We start from the raw sequence: 20,035 nt of genomic DNA, 5'->3' as shown, positions 1-20,035 counted from the left end.
GTTTTAGTTCGTTAAGAAAAATTCAGGATAAATAAAATCATTGCGCAACTTCACCTGTATATTTCCTTCACCATAGACCTCTAATTTACAGTTGCGCTTGGGAAGTGGTACTGAGAAATTATAGAGGTAGAGTATGAAAAGTGGAATGCAGTTGACTTAAGGGTATGTGAACCACATCAATAATTTGTGAAATGAAAAGGACTGGAGTAATATATTTAGGTAGCATTCCAGTATTGCAATTTTTCTTTAATTTTGACTTGCGTTTTGTATTGGCAAGTAAGGATTAGGTAATCTGTGTGATCTGTTCCTATCCAGGACTATGATACAACTCTGGTCATTTTAAAATTCAGTTAAAAAACCAACTATGATTTACTTCTCTCAGTAATAAATTATTATTAACTCACTAGTTCATTTAATTATAAAAACTCTGGACAGTGTAGATATCCTTCTCCCCATGTGACAGATAATGATGTACTTTCAGAAGTTAAGATGGATGATTACATATTTATATAGATAAAATGTGTACATATGTTATATATAATGTATATAGTTATACAATGTACACATGTAATGCATATATATTTGTATGTATATAATATATACATATGTATTTTACATATAAATCACTTTATTAATATTAAGTTTGATTACTATCTGATTGTTTTCCTCCAGTTAAACTTTGTCATTTAAGAGATATTTAAATTTTCTACAACTGGAAAATGATAGTTTATATATGCTAGTAGTAAAAATATAGTCACATGTAATTTTCTCTGAGGATTAAATTCATTGTAAGTCAATTAACTAAAAAATGATTTCTTAATTCATTTATTCATTTATTTGGCCATCCACTTAATGTGCATTACAGGTCTTCTACATTTCACATACTGTTGTAGATTGGGGGAATGAATGAGTGAAAGATAAAGTGAGTAATTTGAATTTATCCTGTCTGGATGAATTCAAGCTCCACAGTTGAATTCTTGGTAACCCCTATTGACAAGCAATTAACCCTACAAATACTTGCTGAGTACTTTTTTTGTGTCAGGTACTGTTGTTAGATGCCTGGAATACAAAGCATATGAGATCTGTACAGATTTCCTACCCTCAGATGGCATATAGTAGATATAGACACACAATATATACACAGATAGATATATACACTAATACATATACATATACATATATACATAGGCACACAAGCATACAATCACATACATACATTTATCATTTGGAAAGTTGTGTGTGTGTAAATGGATGAGCTCATTGAATTGAGGGTGACTTCAACAATCAGACATCAACCAACATCATCGACGTGCAACCAGGTTCTTTTCTGGTCTAGTTTTTCTATTTGTTCTCTGTGGGAGAGACATGGGTATCTGCCAGTTAGCCTGCTGACAGCTATGGGTTTTATTTATGTGCAGAGGAAGAGAGTGGATGTTACCTTGGGTGGCCTAATTAAGACCTCATGAATATTGAGTGCCACATATCTCGTGTAATTTTTGCATCACGGATATTTAGTGCCTCAGGTGCCTCATGTGTATTTGATGCCTTATGAATATTAGGTACCTCTTGTATATTTAGTGCCTCATGAACTTTAAGTGCCTTTTGGTCTTCCATCTCTTTCCGTGTTCACATATACATGTTCAGCTTACTTTATCTAACATGTCTTATTACTTTTCTGTCCTTAGCACATCTTATGAGTTTAATTGATCCTTTTATTTTCCTGTTATTGGCCAGAATTTCCTGCCCTATTGAGCAGAATTGAATTTTCTCAAACAATATACCAAGTATACATCACAGCTATCCTGTTTTCAAGTTCCATAAATGTACTGCCCAGAAACTTCAGGGAAAATAAAAATATTTTTCATTTTTCAATGTAGGAATTTTCATAAACACGAGTATAAAAAAGCTCAAAAATGAATTGAAATTCTTAGGAAAAATACATTCTTGAGCAATTTTGGTTTTACTTAAAGCTCATACCATGAAGTTTGTGGAAGGAGATGGTAATGCCGTTTTGAACTTTAACTTGCCAGTTTTACTCCTCTGTATTGTAAACACTTTTGATATAGTTATGATTCAAAGTTATAGTATACGGAAGTGTTACGTTGTAGGATGAAGTGTCAGACTAAGGTATATAGGCTTTGGGTGGCTAAGAAGCTCTTTCATTTTGACCAAGAGCCGAGTCTTTATTAAACTCCTGGCATTGAATCATCTAGGAGTATGTTTAAGGTTGGTGGTAATTGATAGGATGATTTGTACCTTTTGTGCATTGAGTGAAGTAGTTTATTCCACGTCATTAGTACCTGGTCAGGAAGGGACCTGGGGTTGGCATCTTCTCTGCCACCTTCAGAGAGGGTCTCATATAGATTGTTTGCGAAGGTATCTTTGAATAGACACAACTAGCCACCCCACATGTACCGAGCGAAGTGGTACGAAAGGGATTGTGTACAGTAGATTTGAAACCAAATAAACTTAGGTAATTGGGGAATTATAAAACAGTGCACAAACTATAAATATACCCTCAGAAATACTTTTTTATATAGGGCCAAGGCCTTTTCTGAATATTGAGGACTGATAAGAAACATTCATATTTTGGGAGATTATTTATTTGACAGACATTTGGGAACAGATATAGCCGTCTATGGGTAAACAGACAACATCCCTGGTGGAGGTGGAAGTGCCCAGGGGTGCATGTGTTTTGTCAGCCTCCAGTATTTAGGGGCCTCTTGTGCATTGGTCACTTAGTTTTAGAGGAGGAAAGCAGCTCTCCTAAACAAACTTTCAGGGAATTTTTCATTTCCCTGAAGCTTCTGAGCAGTACACTCATGGAACTTTAAAACAGGATGGCTGTAATGTACACTTGGTATATTCTTTGAGAAAATTCAATTCTGCTCAATTGATGTTGTGGAGGTTGTTTCGGAGAGCTGCTTCTACTCTTTTTGACACCTTCAGTTCTTTTTTTATGTCTAACTTGAAGCAGTGATTCTCTGTTCCATATCAGTGACAAAGCAGGTAAGAAAGGCATTTGTGTCGGAGTCTCTTATTTATGGCACCCTGGAGTCATTTAGGTGCACAGGGCCTGAACGGAGTTCTCCAGCAGACTCACCTCCAGAGGGCGCGATACCTGTCAGGCTCAGCGTGGCCTTCTCACCGTGCGTGTCCTGTGCGGTAAGAGCTGATCCATGATTCTTATGTTGCTTTCAGTTTACCAAAATAGCTACCATCCAGCATTGACTGCCATGCCCCAGGCTAAGCATTATGCACGGGGGGAGAGTCTCTGATCCTCATGAGACTGGGATCACAGCAGATGCTGGCAGAATTTTGCCCTACCTCTCACCACTCAAGTACCCGGTAGAGTCACTGGCTGTTCTGCTTTGCTGGGGACTGAGGGTTTTCTTGGACTTTCAATGCTGAAACGGTTGAGTTGGTCCCTCTATCCTCTGAGTCTTGCCTGAGGGCACCACAGCCAAAGGAGCTTGCTCACAGCGGAGGCACCCCTCAACCAGAGACAGGCTAGAATTAGTGGGTGTGTTTAACAGCCTTTGAGCCCCTGGAGGGGACAGCTCTGAGGCATCTCTCTTCAGTCTCTCAGAGATCCCTCTAGGCACTGGCCCTGAGGCTTGCAGAGGGAACCTGCTCACACACCTCTTTACTGTCTTCCCTGTTTACTTTCCCACTTCCCTACCAAGGACCCCTGGGATCTGCTTCTGCTTAAATTACTTTCACTCAGATACTTGTCACTTGCTTCTGGGAAAATCCAAATAAATAAATAGATAGATCCAAATAAATAAATAGATAGATAGATAAATAAATAAATAAATAAAAATAATAAAAAACAAAACAGAAAAAAGCCCCAAACAACCCTAAATGAGTAGGAGCTATTTTTAGCCCCATTTCACATAAGAGGAAACTGAAGTGCAGGGAGGTTAAGTCATTTTGTTCGATGTTGTGCAGCTGGCACGTGGTAGAGCTAATAATGAACTCTTAGTACTAACTACATTATATACAGCTTTTGTTCCCATCTTCACCGACTTGTAATTATTTCCAGATCATCTAAAGTTTTACTTATTCATATGGAATCAACAAGCAACCCATCAGTCCAGTGGGATTACACATGGTATGTTATTATTCTGTCCCTGCTAAATTTATTGTCAGAGGATTGAGTGTGGAGCAGAAAACTGTTAGAGGAGTGTAGGGCTATTTTTACTAAGGAGAAATCCATCTTTTAAACACAGAGTTTCCAAAACCAGCATAGTTGCTGACTAAGGGTGCAGTGCTGACCCCTCTCCCTTGGCTGCAAGCAGGACTTGTGACATCTTTGATTGGATTGGATGTAAACTGCCTGCTTGTGCTAAAGAGTCGTGTCTGCTGGTTCCTGGCTCTCATCCTAGAGCTCTCTATCTATGAAACGACTCATTATAAGGAAGTCTATTAAAAATGAATCCTTGTTTGAGAGTATCTCTTAAAATTTTTCTTTAATTTTGGTGCTTTCAGTTCTAATTATTATGCTTTCAGTTCTAATTATTGCTAAGAAATGTAGCATGCATTTAGGAAGGATGTGATAGTTACAGTACTTGAATTTCTTGTAAAGATGGATACTTTGGGATGTGAGTGAGTCTATTTCCCTCTTATTTGAAAGCAAGAGGCTTGGGTATTATGCCAGATGTTAAAAAAAAAAAAAATCACTGTAAACCCACAGCGTAATCAAAAATGCTCCAAATTTCTCTAATAAAAAAATTAAAGTGACTCCACTTATCTGAGCATTTAAGATTTTTTCCCATTATTCTCAGTCCCTTATAGTTTATAGATTCTAAGGGTATTTAAAGAAAAAAAAGGGCAATTGCTTGGCAAATAATCCACAGAAATAAAACGAGACTGTAGAAGTGTAGAATATAAACGTATGCCCATGTTTAGGTATCAGTGGGAAATATTTTACTTTAAAAAAGACATAAAAGAATTTGCTTTAGAGAAACTGATCCTTGACCACACCTGCTTACAGTGATTGAAAACGATCTTGCCTTTTCTACTGACCCACTCTCCTAGTCTGGCTTGTTCCTTCCCTCAGAGGTCTAAACAGATACTGCCCAGCTGGGGGGACTGTCCCCTCATTAATCACACCTGACTTTGCATTTTTCAGCTCCATGTCTGCTTTGCATCCTGTACTCTGAAGGTCACACACAAACACACACACGCACGACCGCACGCCTTGAGTGCCATGGAGTCATAGGAAGAAATGCTAGGAATGATTCAGTCCAGTGTGGATGTGGCTTGGGGCCTCTTTCCTTGGTTATGACTGAAAAGCACATTCATTTTACATGTTACGTGGTGAAAAGTATGGGAAGTTAAGCTTAACTAGTGGAGAGCTTATAAAACTCAGTGAGAAAACTATATTGCCAGGTGCTCTGAGGATTAGGCACCAAGAATGGTTTTATAAAAACCGATGTGTCTTCAGGAGTGGAGGTGAATGCTCTGTAGACACCCGGCTTTTTCCTAACACATGCCCTGTCTCTGTGGACTGTGGCGTGAATGCACTGCGCTGAATTCTTCTTGTCCCCATTTCTGTTTCTAGCCTCTGCCATCAAGCTTCATCAGTTTGCTAACCACATACAACGTAGTGCTTTGTAACATTTGTCAAGATGAGGTGGTGGTATTTTTCTAGAATATATAGAATATAGTTCACAGAACACGACAAACCTTTGTTTTCTATCCACACCTTTTATAATTCTATACATGATTTTGTAATGTCCTGAACTTCTTTCTAGACTGAAAAATTCCACAGAAAACTTTCTTAGAGGAAATAATGTGCTCTAATAAATACCTCATTGATTATATTAATTGCCTTTACCTGGACACAACCCTTTCTTTAAGTATTGTGATGAAAAATACATGTAGTATTACATGTGTGGCTGAATATTAATTTTCGTTAAAATCAGGATAATGTTTTTTGCCTTCTCTTTGTCATTGCCCATTTTTCCCCATTTTTTTTGCAGGGGAGGAGAGTGGTGGAGAAAGTTGGGGACAGATTTTGAGTTAATATCTTTAGAGAATAGTCCGTAATGATGTTGATTTTTTTTCTAAAGCCTGTCAAATAACTTAAAAATATTCCTCTGAATTTTCTTTTATTTACCTGTCTTCTTCCTCTCCCTGTCTCCTCATTCCCACCTGGAAAAGGGTAGGACACAGTACCAGATCAGTGCTGATTGGTTGATCAAGGAGCATCTCCACTTAAAAATTCCAAGACCAGTTTTTCTGTTTCAAGGGAAGGGTGACGGGTAAGAGAATATTTTCTTATGAGAATATTTCTTCATAAATTGTGGCTGGTTGTCTCCTAAACAACACTCTTACTCTAACCAATGCAATTTTGATGGGCTTTTACAAATTTCTAGTAGGAGAAGGGTGAGAGTGAACACCTGAATTTCTCTGCAATTTTTGATTCATTACATTTTTGGAAGTTCTTTAGATAAAGACTGCTCAAGAATTGCTTCAAGATACATCCACTGGAGCTCAAGTGACTGTTTCCTAATTATTGGCAGTGAACTTTCTGCTCCTCCCTTTGCCCTCCTTGTTTCTGCATGAGTGTGAGGGGGTGTTTCTCATTGTTCACACAGCACCACTGTTTTGAGAAGTTGACTCTCAGGCTTTGCTGTTATAACAGGCATGTAACATAGCACCCCATTTTTCAAGATCATTTTTTGTTGGCTTGTGATTGTGCTTGTAAAAAGTGCTTATTTGGAAGCCCCACAGCTGTAGTCTCCTGTTTGTAACTATTGAGTAGGTGCAATTAAGCTAACTTCATTGTATACAGGGAGGAGCGTTCATATGGGTTCAGGACCAGGAAGTGGGGATACAGAGGCTGTCTCTGTGACAGTGTGGTGGGAGAGGCCTGGCAGGTCCTACTAGAAGTCAAGCATTCTAGCTAGGGTAGATATTCAAAGAATTTGGGCAAGATGTAATGTTTTGTATATTCATTTTGACCTTGTTAATCTTAAAATATCCTTTGGAAATCAGACTTTACTGGGTTTAGTTAGATATATGAGTAAGTAGAAATTCATAGTCCTTATTTTCTCACAAATAGGTACTTAAAAAAGTGATTAGACTTATGATAAAAACTCTTAAGTGGTTTTTACTTTTATGAGTGTGTGTCTAGATTTTTTTGGGTCGTTTTCAGAGTACTAAAGCTATATCCCAAGAAATCTAGGAAATGAAGAAAATATAATATATAATATAATCAAACTCCTAGCATACACATTTTGGCCTTTTGTTGAAAGTCTCTAGTTTTCATGTGTATATTTAAAGAATAACAGTTACAATCATATTGCACATATAGTTTTATGACCCACTTAAAAGCAAACCTTATTTTCCTTTTCTTTTTTACTGGATAGCTTATTATTATCATTTTTTCTTACTACTTCAAAGCTTTTGCAAATCATGAAATGAAAAACATCTTTTCACATGACCTTAAAATATTTGAATAAGTACCTATATCTAAATTTTCTTAATTCACATATTGTTTATCCTATGTTTTTGCTTATTAAAAATATTACTAAAATGAACATGTTTGTCCCAATAGTTTTCCTTTTCCTTTTTTTTTTTTTTTCATGTTTTGGATTATATTCTTAGGACCTAGTTTCCTAGAAATAGAATTACTGGGTTAACTACATGGATATACTTATTTATGTAAACCAAATTATTTTCCAAAAACGATTGCATGAATTTACACTTTACCACTGTGCAAGCACTACATTCTTATTGGTGTTTAAAGTATTACTGACTTTCAGAGTTATTATAATTATGTAAATTATAAAAGCCTTCAGGGTTATTATAATTATGTAAATTATAAAAGCCTTCACCTGAAATAAAAATCTTAATATTTTCTGGGAAAATATACCATTTTAAAAAGATGGATTCAGGTATTGTATCTGAACCATTAAAGATCAAGAATTTGTTTTTAAACCTTTCTGAAATTAAACAGATGTAGCAAAATCAAAGATATTTTAGAGAAATTTTACACTGTATATTTTAGGATAGATGCCTCAAGCACAAGCATTCAGAACTTGACAGAACATCGCCAACCCTCAACCCCAAACAGGAAAAGAAATTTTCATTACCTTTTCAGAAAGGCTTGGCTGTTTTGAGACTTGTGAAGGATCTGGGCCTAAGACATTTCAGTTCCTTGAACTTAAGAAAAATGAGTTTAAACTTCCAAAGTAAACAGAGTACAAAAAGCAGCTGAGAAGATAGATCTGTTTAAGAAAATGAATACTTACAGGCCCATTATGCTATTATAGTAGATTCATTTTAATTGAGATAGAATGTGACTCCTTAACCAAAGTTACAATGCTGGGAATAAGAATAAAGCTATGGCTTAGAATATGACCACTGTGTTTGCATCGTAAATATACGCACATATTTTATGAAAGGAAATCGAGGTAATGATATCTGTTACAACTTTTATCCTAGGCCAAAGACTATTACCTTAAAATTACTCTTCAAGCATTGTTTGAGATGAAAACCACATTTAAAGGTGGTTTTCAGCCTACTGATGAAAAATGAATTCATGTTAACAAACCAAGGACTTTAAATGGAATAAATTATAATCAGATGTTAGGTTTCGATCAGCTTTAACAAAAACAAATGATTCTTTTCAGAGATGAGAATTGATGACTTAGCCCTTAAAGAGTTTATCATTTTTCAAACCAAACGTTTTGAGAGGAGGCGATCTGCTTAATTTCATAAAAGTAGACTTGTGATTTATTAGCAGCAAACTGCTGAGTTTAAGAAATAAGAACTCCCCTAAATGTTTTCCTAGGGCTTCTGAATAACGATGCCTTGATCGGTAACTTGATTATGCAGTGCCACCTTTCACAGAAGGCTAGATTGTACAGCTGGCTATGCAAGCAGGATAAGTTAGGAGTGTAGGTCGGAACCCTCTGAGCAAGCACTTTTGCTCCCTTTCTTTTGCCTGTCTGCACTCATTCCATAAACTTATAGACGTAGTCCTCTGAGTGGACAAAAATGTCCTCCAGGACCACGGGGCACCTGCTAGTTTTTATTTTAGCCTGCAGACCTGATGAGATGCAGTGCGAGCCGGTTTTGGCTCAACAGGCCTTGTGTAGAGCGAGTTTAAAAAGGGACAGAAACAGTTTTAATAATAAAACGTGAGTAACCACTTCTATCGTCCTTTGGTTAATCCCAAAAAACAGCTTCTCTAGCTGTGATAATTTCATAATTGTAATGAATTATGCTAATACCTAGAACACTGGCATGACTATAATGCCTAGAATGATTTAGATTGTTATATTTAAACCCTTTACTTGTCTCAGAGAAATTTTATTTCTCAGTATTCCCGGGCATAAGGTGAAATGTACAATAGACAGCAATGGGCAACTGGCTAGGGTTATGTGAAGCCAACTTGACTCTGATTTCGGAAATAAAAAGCATCGATCTTACCTTGGGATTCCAGGGATGTCACATTGTTCAAGACTTAACTATATGAATTATCTGCTATGTTTATAAGAATGCAGATTCTTGGGCTCTCTCAAAGATTAAGATTCAGTGGGACCTATGGGTGTGGTCCAAGAATATGATCTTTTTTTCATGAGCACCCCTCTTCCGCATTGTATCTTCAAGTTGGCATGACTGCAGTTCCACTAACGGATTAGAGAACTCTTGTCCAGTAGAAATGTTTGCTTGAGCAGACATATATCATTTGAGCTAATGGAGCATCCAATGAAAAAATATTAATTTTGTAATAAAAATTTATTGATAACTTAAAAGAGTATGGAAAGATGTGAATTGTCCATTTGGTGTTTACTGACAGTGTAGAAAGAAGTGGCATACATCTGTACTCTTTGGAAGATCATTTATTGAAGAAAGGACATTTCTGAAAGAAACACCCTACCAGTATTGCTCAGCAAAGGGTATTGGCATGCGGGGTAGGACGATTCTTTATTGAACTGGACTCTTTGTGACTGCCTTGGCCCTGGACACTAAATATCTATACCACTGCCCACCAACACTCACCTGTGACAACCACCACCACCAGCAATACTCATCTGTGACAACCAACAACAACACTCACCTGTGATGACTCCCCCTGCCAATACACACATATATTTCCAAACAGCCGTCTGAGGAGTGGTGCTTCCTCTGGTAAAGAATCAGTGTGAGCCAACCTAGGGTATTCATGTCCCCAGTCGCTGGAGAGCTCCCCTTCCTCTCTGCTGTCCTGCACCAACTGCTCTTTCTATATGCAGGTGTGATTTTAAGTGCACTGAGGCATATAAAAGGGAAATCGAAGTTTTGGATAGAGAGACAGACATGAGTATTCACAGTATCCTCTGCTCAGGATTCATTTTTTCCCATCTCCTATGTCTCAGTCCTTTCCTACTTTAAGCAATCAGCTGGAAATGTTCATTCTTTGAATTCCTGTTATCTGTGACTCTTATGTAATGTTCAACCTTTAGAATCTTGTCATTTTTACTACCGACCTCTAAGAACTTCCTGTTGAGTAAGACTCTAAACTCTTTGAAGTCAGGGTTTCTGGCTTCCATATATTAAATATTTATAGAGTGCTTATTTGCATATTTTAGAGTTGAAAACAGAGCCTCAGGGAGGCTAAATCACTTGCTCTGAGTTATACTGCTACTAAACAGTAAATCTAGAGGTGAACCCAGGTTTCTCTGACTCCACAACTTTGATCTCCTCACTATGTGCTTCAGGTGCTAAATAAGTTTTGTTTAAATGAATCAATAAATGAGTCTTTTAGTGTTAAGTTGAATTGGAGTAGCCCTGAAAGTAAGCACTCCCTCACTCATTTTTGTGGGGAGAATAGCAAACAGACCACCTCGTCATAGATTTCTGAGTATAACCTGAACTTTAAACCTGCCTAGAACACATTTGGTTTTGATTTAAAACAAGTCGGCTTGCCCCATTGCCATGTTATTACAAACACAAAAGAAATATAAACTTCATTCCGTTAAATAACCATCCATATAAACTCTTAAATAGTTTCATGATTTCAGACCGGGCCAAACCTGGATATTAAGGAAATGGTTATTAATGTTATATATTTTATTCAAACTAATTCTTTAACCCTTCCACCAGTTCCTAAAATACCGACCAAACCTTTTCTTCCTCCCTCAAAATGTTCCCAGGAGTTTAAGACAGATACAGCTTTGATTTCAAGTTGCTGACTCTCATTATTTAGAAATATTCCTTTTCAGTCTTTTGAAACTTTTCAGCCCTCTTTGGTAACAGCTGAGTGAGTTATCTCCTATACTGACACTGTGCAATGAAAATATAATGCGAACCACAATATAATTTAAAATTTTATAACCACATGTAAAAGTAACAAAACAGGTGAGATTAATTTTAATATAGTTTTTTAAATCCAGTATATAAAATGGTATCATTTTAACATTAAAAAATTATTGATGAGATTTTTACTTTTTCTGTACTGTTTTTGAAATCCAGTGTGTTTTTCACTCTTACGGCACATCTGGATTCAGACTAGCCACATTTCAATAGCCACAAGTGGCCAGTGGTTTTTCTTTTGGACAGTGCAACTCTGTGGGAAGACCAACAGGAGCTTACAGTGATGTACTAGATATCCATGATTCCATTAAACCACGTGAAGGCCATGAACATTCTCTACCTTTTGATGATAAAGCTAGAAGAATGTTGATTTTTTTAAAAAATAAAATAGTAATATGTAAGTACTCGAAGTTGTCAAATAGTGTTTTTGACCCTAGGCCAAAGTAAATGGTTCTTCAAGGATTGCTTCTGTAAGAAGGAATAGTCTAAAAGCAAGACATTTGACGTGACCAAAGTTTCCTTTAATCAGTTTGAGATTCCACTGATGTATATTAGGGTCAACAATCCACAGGGAAGTCTTCATTGTCAGGCCGATAAATTTGAAGTCTGAATAAACTCTTTGCCAGGGTTGCTTAAAGACTTTAAGTTAAAAATCGCTTGAAGCAATGAATAATGTAATTTATATGTTCTTAGGTTTTTGTGAATATTTGTTTTCCTACATTTGATAGCAACAGATGCTTTCTGAAACTGAAAGCCTGGTAGACTAGAGAACGCTTTTCTCAGGGCTGCTGCTGAGCTGTGTGGCAGAGCCACCACCATCTTAGATTGTCCCCAGCACTAGAATATTGGCGGAGCTTTACCACCCTGAGAGATTTAGCATGTGAGAAAAAACCCCCTGCAATCCTCGTTTTGAGAAGTGTAGTCTGCAGAGGGCTACAATTTTTGGGGTTAGTTGGTGTAAACCTTAAAGAGGTAGCAGTGGTCCCCATTGTTGGAATAAATCAGGACTGCTCGCTCCACCCTCATATAATCTTTGTCATTCCCATTAGTTCTGTTGAAAAATTTGGTGGGAAATGAAATTTTTAAAAATAGCTTCATAGGATGTCTTATCGGTATAGTTCAATTGATGGCCCATGCTCATGGCCCAAATTTCATAGATAATCCATCTCTTTTCTTTCATACTCTTAGCCATTGAGCCTTTTAGAATGTGGTAAATAAGGTGTTATCTGTTTTATATTATGTTTCATTTGATGTAACCTTTCAGTAAAAGTGGCCTTCTTTTACATAGTCTATAATTATAAATGTATACATAAATTTTTTCTCTTTTTGGTTTATGCATTTTAGAGAGTGTCTCGTGTCTTTTAGCTAGCTATTAAACTTCGATGTGAATCATAGAGGTTTTCCAAATATTGGATTAGTGTTTTCACCCGTGAAGTTTCTTATTAAAGGCCTAAGTTAAAACTTATCCAGTGAGAGTTGCACAAAATTAGTATTTCCATCTAGAAAGTGCTAGGTTAATTAAGGCCTGTGATGTTTTAGACTTGGTTTGATTTTATCGACTGTCCATGATTCATCTCTGATAGTACATTACTTATCCTGTCTCTTTAGGTAGCTTATATCCACATTTGACCTTCAGACTTTTGCCATATTACTTTATACACTGTGGACTGAAAATCATGCTGTTGCAAACCAGAAATGGTAAAATTTGGTTCACTCTCAAATAGGAGGAAGGATTTCAAATGATTTTTACTTGATTTTTTCCAAATTAAAAAGAAATTCAAGCTATGTAAAGGCATTCTGGAAAAGTACAAAGGAGGAAGTTATAAATGACCATTAATTTTATCACTCAATAATTGTTAATATTTTGGTGTTTATAATTTTTTCTAGTACAGACACTATATGTATATGCACAATATGTACTTATAGCACCGAGATCATTCTGTACATCCTGTTTTATAGTCTCCTTAAAAAGCAGTTTATTGTACTTTTGAATATGGGAACTTTTTTAACTGCAAAAATAAAACAATATTTAAGAAAAAAAATTAAACTGAGGGAGAAAACCATTCTTAAATATCCAGTTGCTATTAATATAAAAATTACATTTATTTTTGTCTGTTTCTCTTTGATTTTTCTCAACAGGCTTACATGATTTTTTTTTCAGGGCAGGTGAATTTGATATGTTCACAGTGGACTCTGGGAAGCAGGTAGGGAGTTTTAGAAAAGATGAAGTCTGAGAATCCTCACACCTGCTGTGGTATATAACATTCAGATGAAACTTTTCACTACTGAAGTTTAAGCTCGGAAGTATTCTTCAGTTGGCTAAAATACTTGAATGATTTTAATTGGGAATTGAAGAAACTTAAAAAATACACTCAATGTCTACTATTTCTTCGATTCTGAAAGTTTGCATGCCAATCCAAAAAGTTAGATATGACTCATGAACATAAAAATAGAGTATATGTAAATTGCAGCTTCTGAATCTTTTGCTGATTTCTCTTTTAGCAGAATTGGTTAAATTGTCAGGGAACTTTTCTGAAAACAGAAATATGCAAACTAAAATATATAGCATAGCTTTTTAGCATATGGCTTAAATTGATACAATAAGTGAATGTTTTAAATAGTAAAATATTTTTACAGGAGAATCAGGCTACTTAATGATTACACATTTATCTTTCAGGTGACCTTAAAATACATCAGCCTTAGTTAAATAAGCTACAGTTGAGTTGTGTTTAAAATAAATGGAGAAATGCCCCGAAGATTTGAAGATTTGTCTGTTATTTTTTATAATTTGAACTTGTTTTTTTCCTTGCCCAAATTCCATAGAGGTGAAAAGACCCATTGCTTATCAAGGGAATGTTTAAAGGTATTCCGTACTATGTTTTAATATGAAATACATAGTCCTTGTGTTTTTAGATTTGGCACCATAAAGCATAAGATATTATAATGGAAAAGCATTTCAGAATGAAAAGGATATTTAAACAAGTTTCCATATGCCCTGTGAAGAATTTAAAATCGAGCTCCCCCACCCCTACACACTTTAATTCAGTAATTAACTAGACTTGCCCTGTAGTTTGGGGGACTGTAATGGTTTACACCTGTTTCAACTTTTGCTGTTTTTACTGGCTGTGGCTTTTGCCATCCCATATTTCTTGTGAAGCAAAAATATGAAATAAAATATGGCAAAGCACTGGAGAAATTATAATAAACATAAAAAATGAATTGTTCAGGTTAAAATATGAGATACTTTACCTGCACAACCCATGAAGCCATGTTTCAGTAGTATTGAAGTAATTTATTCTGTGTCATGAAAATAAAGACAGTGCTTTCATTGGCAGGAATAATCCAGAGTTTTTACAATCAAACAATTAAATTTTGGAACATCAAGCAAAGTTTATAATGTAAAGACAGTCAGAAAAAGGCTGCTAAGTCATTATGTGTATTCATGTTACTGCAGAATAAAAAAAAAACGAGAGTATAAGTGTATAAGATATGTGAAGACTCAATAGAACTGTTATACTACAGAATATAATCACACTTCAAGGGTCAAGAAATAACCATGACATCAAGTAGGGGGTTGGCTCATTTCTCAGGCAGTATTTCCTCCAAATATAATGAAAAAGAAGCCATTGAGTCAAGGTATTATATCATATATTTTTTCTTGCAATCTAGATCTCAGATGGTCTCCCTAGAAGTAACCTTGATTCGTCAGGCCTAACAGTAGCAGCCCAGCTCTAGTGTTGGGTTAAGAGTAAAATGACTAGCCTTTTAGTTCACCGCCCAGAATGAGATTAGCTAAATTAAATTTCTGTGTTTAATTTGGATAGAATTGTGACTGTGAAAAGATCTTTGGGAAAGTTGTCAGAAGAACAGACTTTTAATTTTGGCTTTATCTCACTAGTTGGGTGGCTTTGAATAAATGGGCGAAGGTTGATCTTAAATGAGGGCAGGGCCTTGCCTATTTTCTCTAGTATAGGACGTAAATATCTGTGGAATGAAAATTTCTTTTTGTTCTTTTCTGGGTCTGTAAAATGAACATCTTAAATGCCTAAGTTTATATTGAGAAAGAAATATTCTGCAAGTGGCCTCTCCCCACCTCTCACTTCTTCCGAGAAGTTTAATATATTGATCCTGAGAATTTTAGAGTAACTTTGAGACTTGAAATCTCAAATTTGAGCACAGAAGGATCCCTCTCTGGGGGGAGAGAATATTTGTGGTAAAACATGGCTCTCCCTTGATTGGCTTTAAGGGCCTTGCCGTCTTTGGGCGTGGTCAGTAAAAGTCCCGCAGGAGACCCAGCAGCCTGGGAATTAGATAAGGACACTCCCTGCAAAGTGCCAGTGACTGGGACCAACCAGGGTTTACACCCGAGACAATGATCTGACCAAGAATGCAACCAGAGTCTTTTACCAGGGTGTTCGTGGGCTTGGGAAGTAAATACTTCTCAGGATTTAGGGGAAAATTAGGCTCAGATTTGGAGTTTCTCATACAGTAAACACTTAAAATGAAAAAGAACAAAGATTTTTGGTGCCAGTGAGTATGCCATTTCTGGCTCCCTGCCTCCAGTTCCCCTTCAAATCACAAGGTTGCTAAAAGGTGTACGTTCCGATTAAATTTTAGATGTTTTTCCGGAACATAATTAATTATAGTTTGAGTCTAACTAAGGAAATTTTTCCCTTTTCTATTCATCCTGGCATTGAAAGACCATTCTATGAAGTCTGTTTAGACTTGGAATGAAGGGGCATTTCAAGCTTGTGACATAATGAGTTTGTCATGAGCAAAATAAGTGTCCTAAAGGAAGTGTCTAATAAAATGTAGTTGTGTCATGAAATTTAAACTGATGAATTCTCAGTTGTGTAGGAGTTCCTTGGGGGTGAAAGGGATGATTATCCGCCTTGCTTGATAGGCCTTCGAAATTATCTTTGATTCTAAAATTTCTTTTCAAAGAAGTTTCCTCGATGTCACTAGAATTTTAAAAAATCTTTGTGTCCTTATATGCAGTTTTTATTTCCAAGTGATTGTGTTATAGATTAGGGCCCCATTAAAGTATTTTCAGCTTTAGAGATAAAGACAGTCTATGAGGTGGCTGAGTTGAAGTCCCTTCAAGGCACTTGTTCTTAGGTTTTTGTCATTAGGTTTGGGCACTGACATTTTATCTCACCTGGGTTGCCCCTCTAGCTAGGATCAACCACATTTGCCAGTTTATTTAAAAGAGTGAGTTTTTTTGTTGTTGTTGTTCAGATTTATTCTTTGTTTTTTAAAAGGCTTTAATATTGATATATTTCTAAGTTCAAGAGTGAAAATCATAATTTGTAGAGTTAACCGCAAAGAATCTTTTCGCGGAAATGTGTGCTTTGGGTGCCCACTTCAGTGTCTGTACTCAGTTCATGCTGTTGATGGTATGGTATTTGTGCAAAAAAGTAAAGGTAAAATGGTATTGGCATTATGTGTTAGTTTTTTGCTGCTGCAACAAGTTACCGCCAGTATAGTGGCTTAACAATAACATTCATTTATTATGTTACAGTTCTGAAGGCTGGAGGTCTGAAATTGGTTTCTTTGGGCTGTTAAGGTGTTGACCAGGCCATGCTTCCTCCAGAGGCTCTAGAAAAGAACCCATTTTCTTGCTTTTCTCAGCTTCTAGCGGCCACCTACATACCTTGGCTTGCGGCCTCTTCCTGCATCTTCAAAGTCGGCAGTGTAGCTTTTCTGTATCTTGCTCCTCTCTGAATCTCTCAGATTGTTGTCACATGCCCATCTCTCTCTGTTTTTATTGTCGCATCACTTTCTTGGACTCTGATCTTCCTGCTTCCTTTTTATAACGACCTCTAGTGACTGTATTGGGTCCACCTGGGTAATTGAGGATAATCTTCCCATCTCAAGATCCTTAATTCAATCACATCTGCAAAATCCTTTCTGCCATGTAAGGTGACATATTGATGGGTTCCAGGGATTAGGACATGGACAACTTTGGGGAGCTGTTATTTAGCCTGCCTCACACATTAGAATATAGTTTAAATTTTTTTATTTCTTTTACTTATTGCGTTCATACATTTCCTCAAACTGTCTTTGGTAATCACAGAAACATGTACTCTGTGTTCTCTTTTTTGGATGAAAATATGTTGATAAATAAATTTTGTATTTTTACAAAATTGCAGAAGGTGTCTTGTCATATATCTAACTGTGAAATTAAAGTTGGTGAAAAGATAACTTGTAATACTTGTTATTTTTTTGAGGGCAGAGAGAACTTCTTTGAGTTTTGACTCTTCCATGTAACCATGTAACAGAATGATCCGCCATACTTCTTGGGTCTTTAATCATTTTGACAAGTTGCAGGAGTTCTTGCTCCAGCCCCATTTTTTGTCCTGATGAGGGCGTGGCTTCTCTACTTAACCACTGTTCCACTCTGCATTTGAATCCAAGACTTGTTTTGTGGTTGCCCTCTGAAAGGTACCATTTGAGGCGATTGCAAGCAGGATTTTATCAGCTCTTTGTCCCCTCTCTCCCTTTAGTCCGATTTCCCACCTCCCCCCACAGATAAAAAAAGAAAAATGTTCACATAGTCATAAAACTTTTGAACATTGAGAACTGGGTTTGTTCTGTTTTTATAGGCTACCATTTAGATATAAAAATGATTGTTCAAATACAATGACCTTTTAAGTAAGCTCATATGAAATTTTATTGTTGTCTGTCACTTTGTCATTACTATTTAATTCTCATGTTTTTTCTCTCTTTTTGCGTAAACCAATAAAGGAGTGAATTAAAGTAGTGTAAGAAGCCAACAGAAATCCAAGTAGATTATATAGTCATTGCAAAACCTCAAACTGACAAAACTTAGCAGGCCATGTTCCATGAGCCCCCAGTTGAAAAGGCAACGTCATGCCTGGGATTGATTACAGCTAGGAAGTGTTAGAGCACTACAGCTGCTTATATTGGTAGTTATATTTGTTCATAAATTTTTTTAACTATGAAAGGACAAGATTACTTTTGTTCATGTGTGAAAACAGAGATTGTGAGACTTTCAAACAGAAAAAAGTGTGAAATTAAAGAAGTGTAATTGATTAGATTAGTGTTTTATTCTTTATCGAATTTGCATCACAGATGAGGCCTGTTAGCAGCCACTGAGCTTTGGGAGAACAAGGATGGCATCTTGTTTACCTTTCTATTCTCATACCTGATATGCAAGAGTTTTTGAATACATAGGTTGAGAAAAGAAACTATTTTAAATGTATACATTTTTATTTACAGCTGCTGCTGAAGGAAAAGGCAAAAGTGGGGAAGACTTTTTTCAAAAGGTAAGTTGCTTTTTACTCCTGCATTGGTGATAATTAAAGAGAAATACACGTGTCTCGGTAGAAAGCTACTCTTCCATGTGAAAGGGAATAGTTTTTTGATGTGATAGCTGGAGATGCTCAGGCCAAGGAAAGGGTGGTATACTGTTTGACACGTAACCATTCTAAGGAGATTTCTTCTGGGCAAATCTGATGAAGTTTTTGCTTGGAGGTATGGAAGCAAGGAAGGCTGCAAGATATGCTGTCTTGATTATGTTCTTTTACTACTGCCCACTATTTCCTTCTTCCTCAAACACATACCTGACCTGGGAAGTAGAGAGGAGTCCCTCACAGCTTTTCTTATTTCTCTTAAGTCTGAATGTGGGCAGGATAATATAATTGACAATGGATGTACCTTTAGACCTTCTTGCCAGCAGTTAGTAGCTGTGTCTATTCTGTCCCTGGCTTTCCTCTGAAAGTTCTGACCTTCAGTGAAGCCAGTCTGGCCAGTCATACATAGCAAAGGGAAACAGGAGTAGAGCTGACTGAAGAATGAATATGAGAAACTATGAAGAACAATTGGTTTATTCTAGTCAGCTCTATTTTTAAAAATATTTTATGTAGAGGAAGATGCCAACCTTTCAAAGAAATTGATTTAAGTTCATGTTCTTATTTCTTTGGTTTATTTGGATTTATTGTATTTGCATCTTTGTCAGGATCCAGAAAGCATATGTGTGGGAACAAATAGACACATATCTTAGGAGAGTGATAAGAGGGAAAATATAGTAGCAACTATGAATGAGGTTAAATATGGCTGTAGAGGGTCATCAAGCTTTTGGAAAACACCTCTGTGTAGCCAGATGTGGCCTTTACAACTTCTTTATTCTTTTGCCTTGAATGTGATCTACTTTTTTTTTTATTTTTTGGTAAGCTTCATCGTTTATCTGTATTCTCTGCCAAGCTTATTAAAAGCAAATATTTTTAGAGCTGATACTTATATTGCCATTTCTTCATTCTGAAAATATTTATTTACCACCTGTTGTGTTCTGCACACTGGAGAGACCAAAATGATCAAGGCATCGTCCCTGCCCTACAGGACTTAGTTTGGTGTCTGGTGATGTAGTCACAGAAATAGCAGGAGAGTCTGGGGCCATAGAGGATTAAGCACTTGACTGAGGCTTTAGGAGATTAGAAGGGAGTTCTTGAGGTCTTCAGAAGAGTGGAAGTTAGCCATGTGAAGAGGTAGGCTTGAGTGGGTTGGAAGGCATTCTAGGCAAAGACAAAATATAAGAAGGCTCAGAGGTAGAAGAATTTATGCGGCATTCACACTTCCACCGTTTGGCTGGCACATAATGTGAGGGATTCATAGTGCAAGATGAGGTACAGGATTCTATATGATGAAGTATCTTCTCTGAATGGAAGACACATTCCTAAAGGATTTAAATTTATTTAAAAAT

At 36.5% G+C, this 20,035-nt stretch overlaps 1 protein-coding gene across 4 annotated transcripts in view; it reads left to right on the top strand.

The window, feature by feature from the left end:
• The window catches only part of BICC1 (BicC family RNA binding protein 1), a 240,234-nt gene that overhangs the window by 54,782 nt on the left and 165,417 nt on the right, over window positions 1–20,035 (top strand). For all 4 annotated transcript variants that reach the window (XM_025049392.1, XM_015592218.1, XM_015592220.2 and 1 more), the window contains exon 2: window positions 18,556–18,602. In XM_025049392.1, the coding sequence (XP_024905160.1) occupies window positions 18,556–18,602 (47 nt within the window). The remainder of the gene's footprint in view (window positions 1–18,555; window positions 18,603–20,035) is intronic.

The sequence above is a fragment of the Pteropus alecto genome, unplaced genomic scaffold, assembly GCF_000325575.1.
Source record: "Pteropus alecto unplaced genomic scaffold, ASM32557v1 scaffold155, whole genome shotgun sequence".
Lineage (NCBI taxonomy): Eukaryota > Metazoa > Chordata > Mammalia > Chiroptera > Pteropodidae > Pteropus > Pteropus alecto.
The sequence above is the reverse complement of the archived record's forward strand: the minus strand, read 5'-3'. Positions and strand labels throughout refer to the sequence as shown.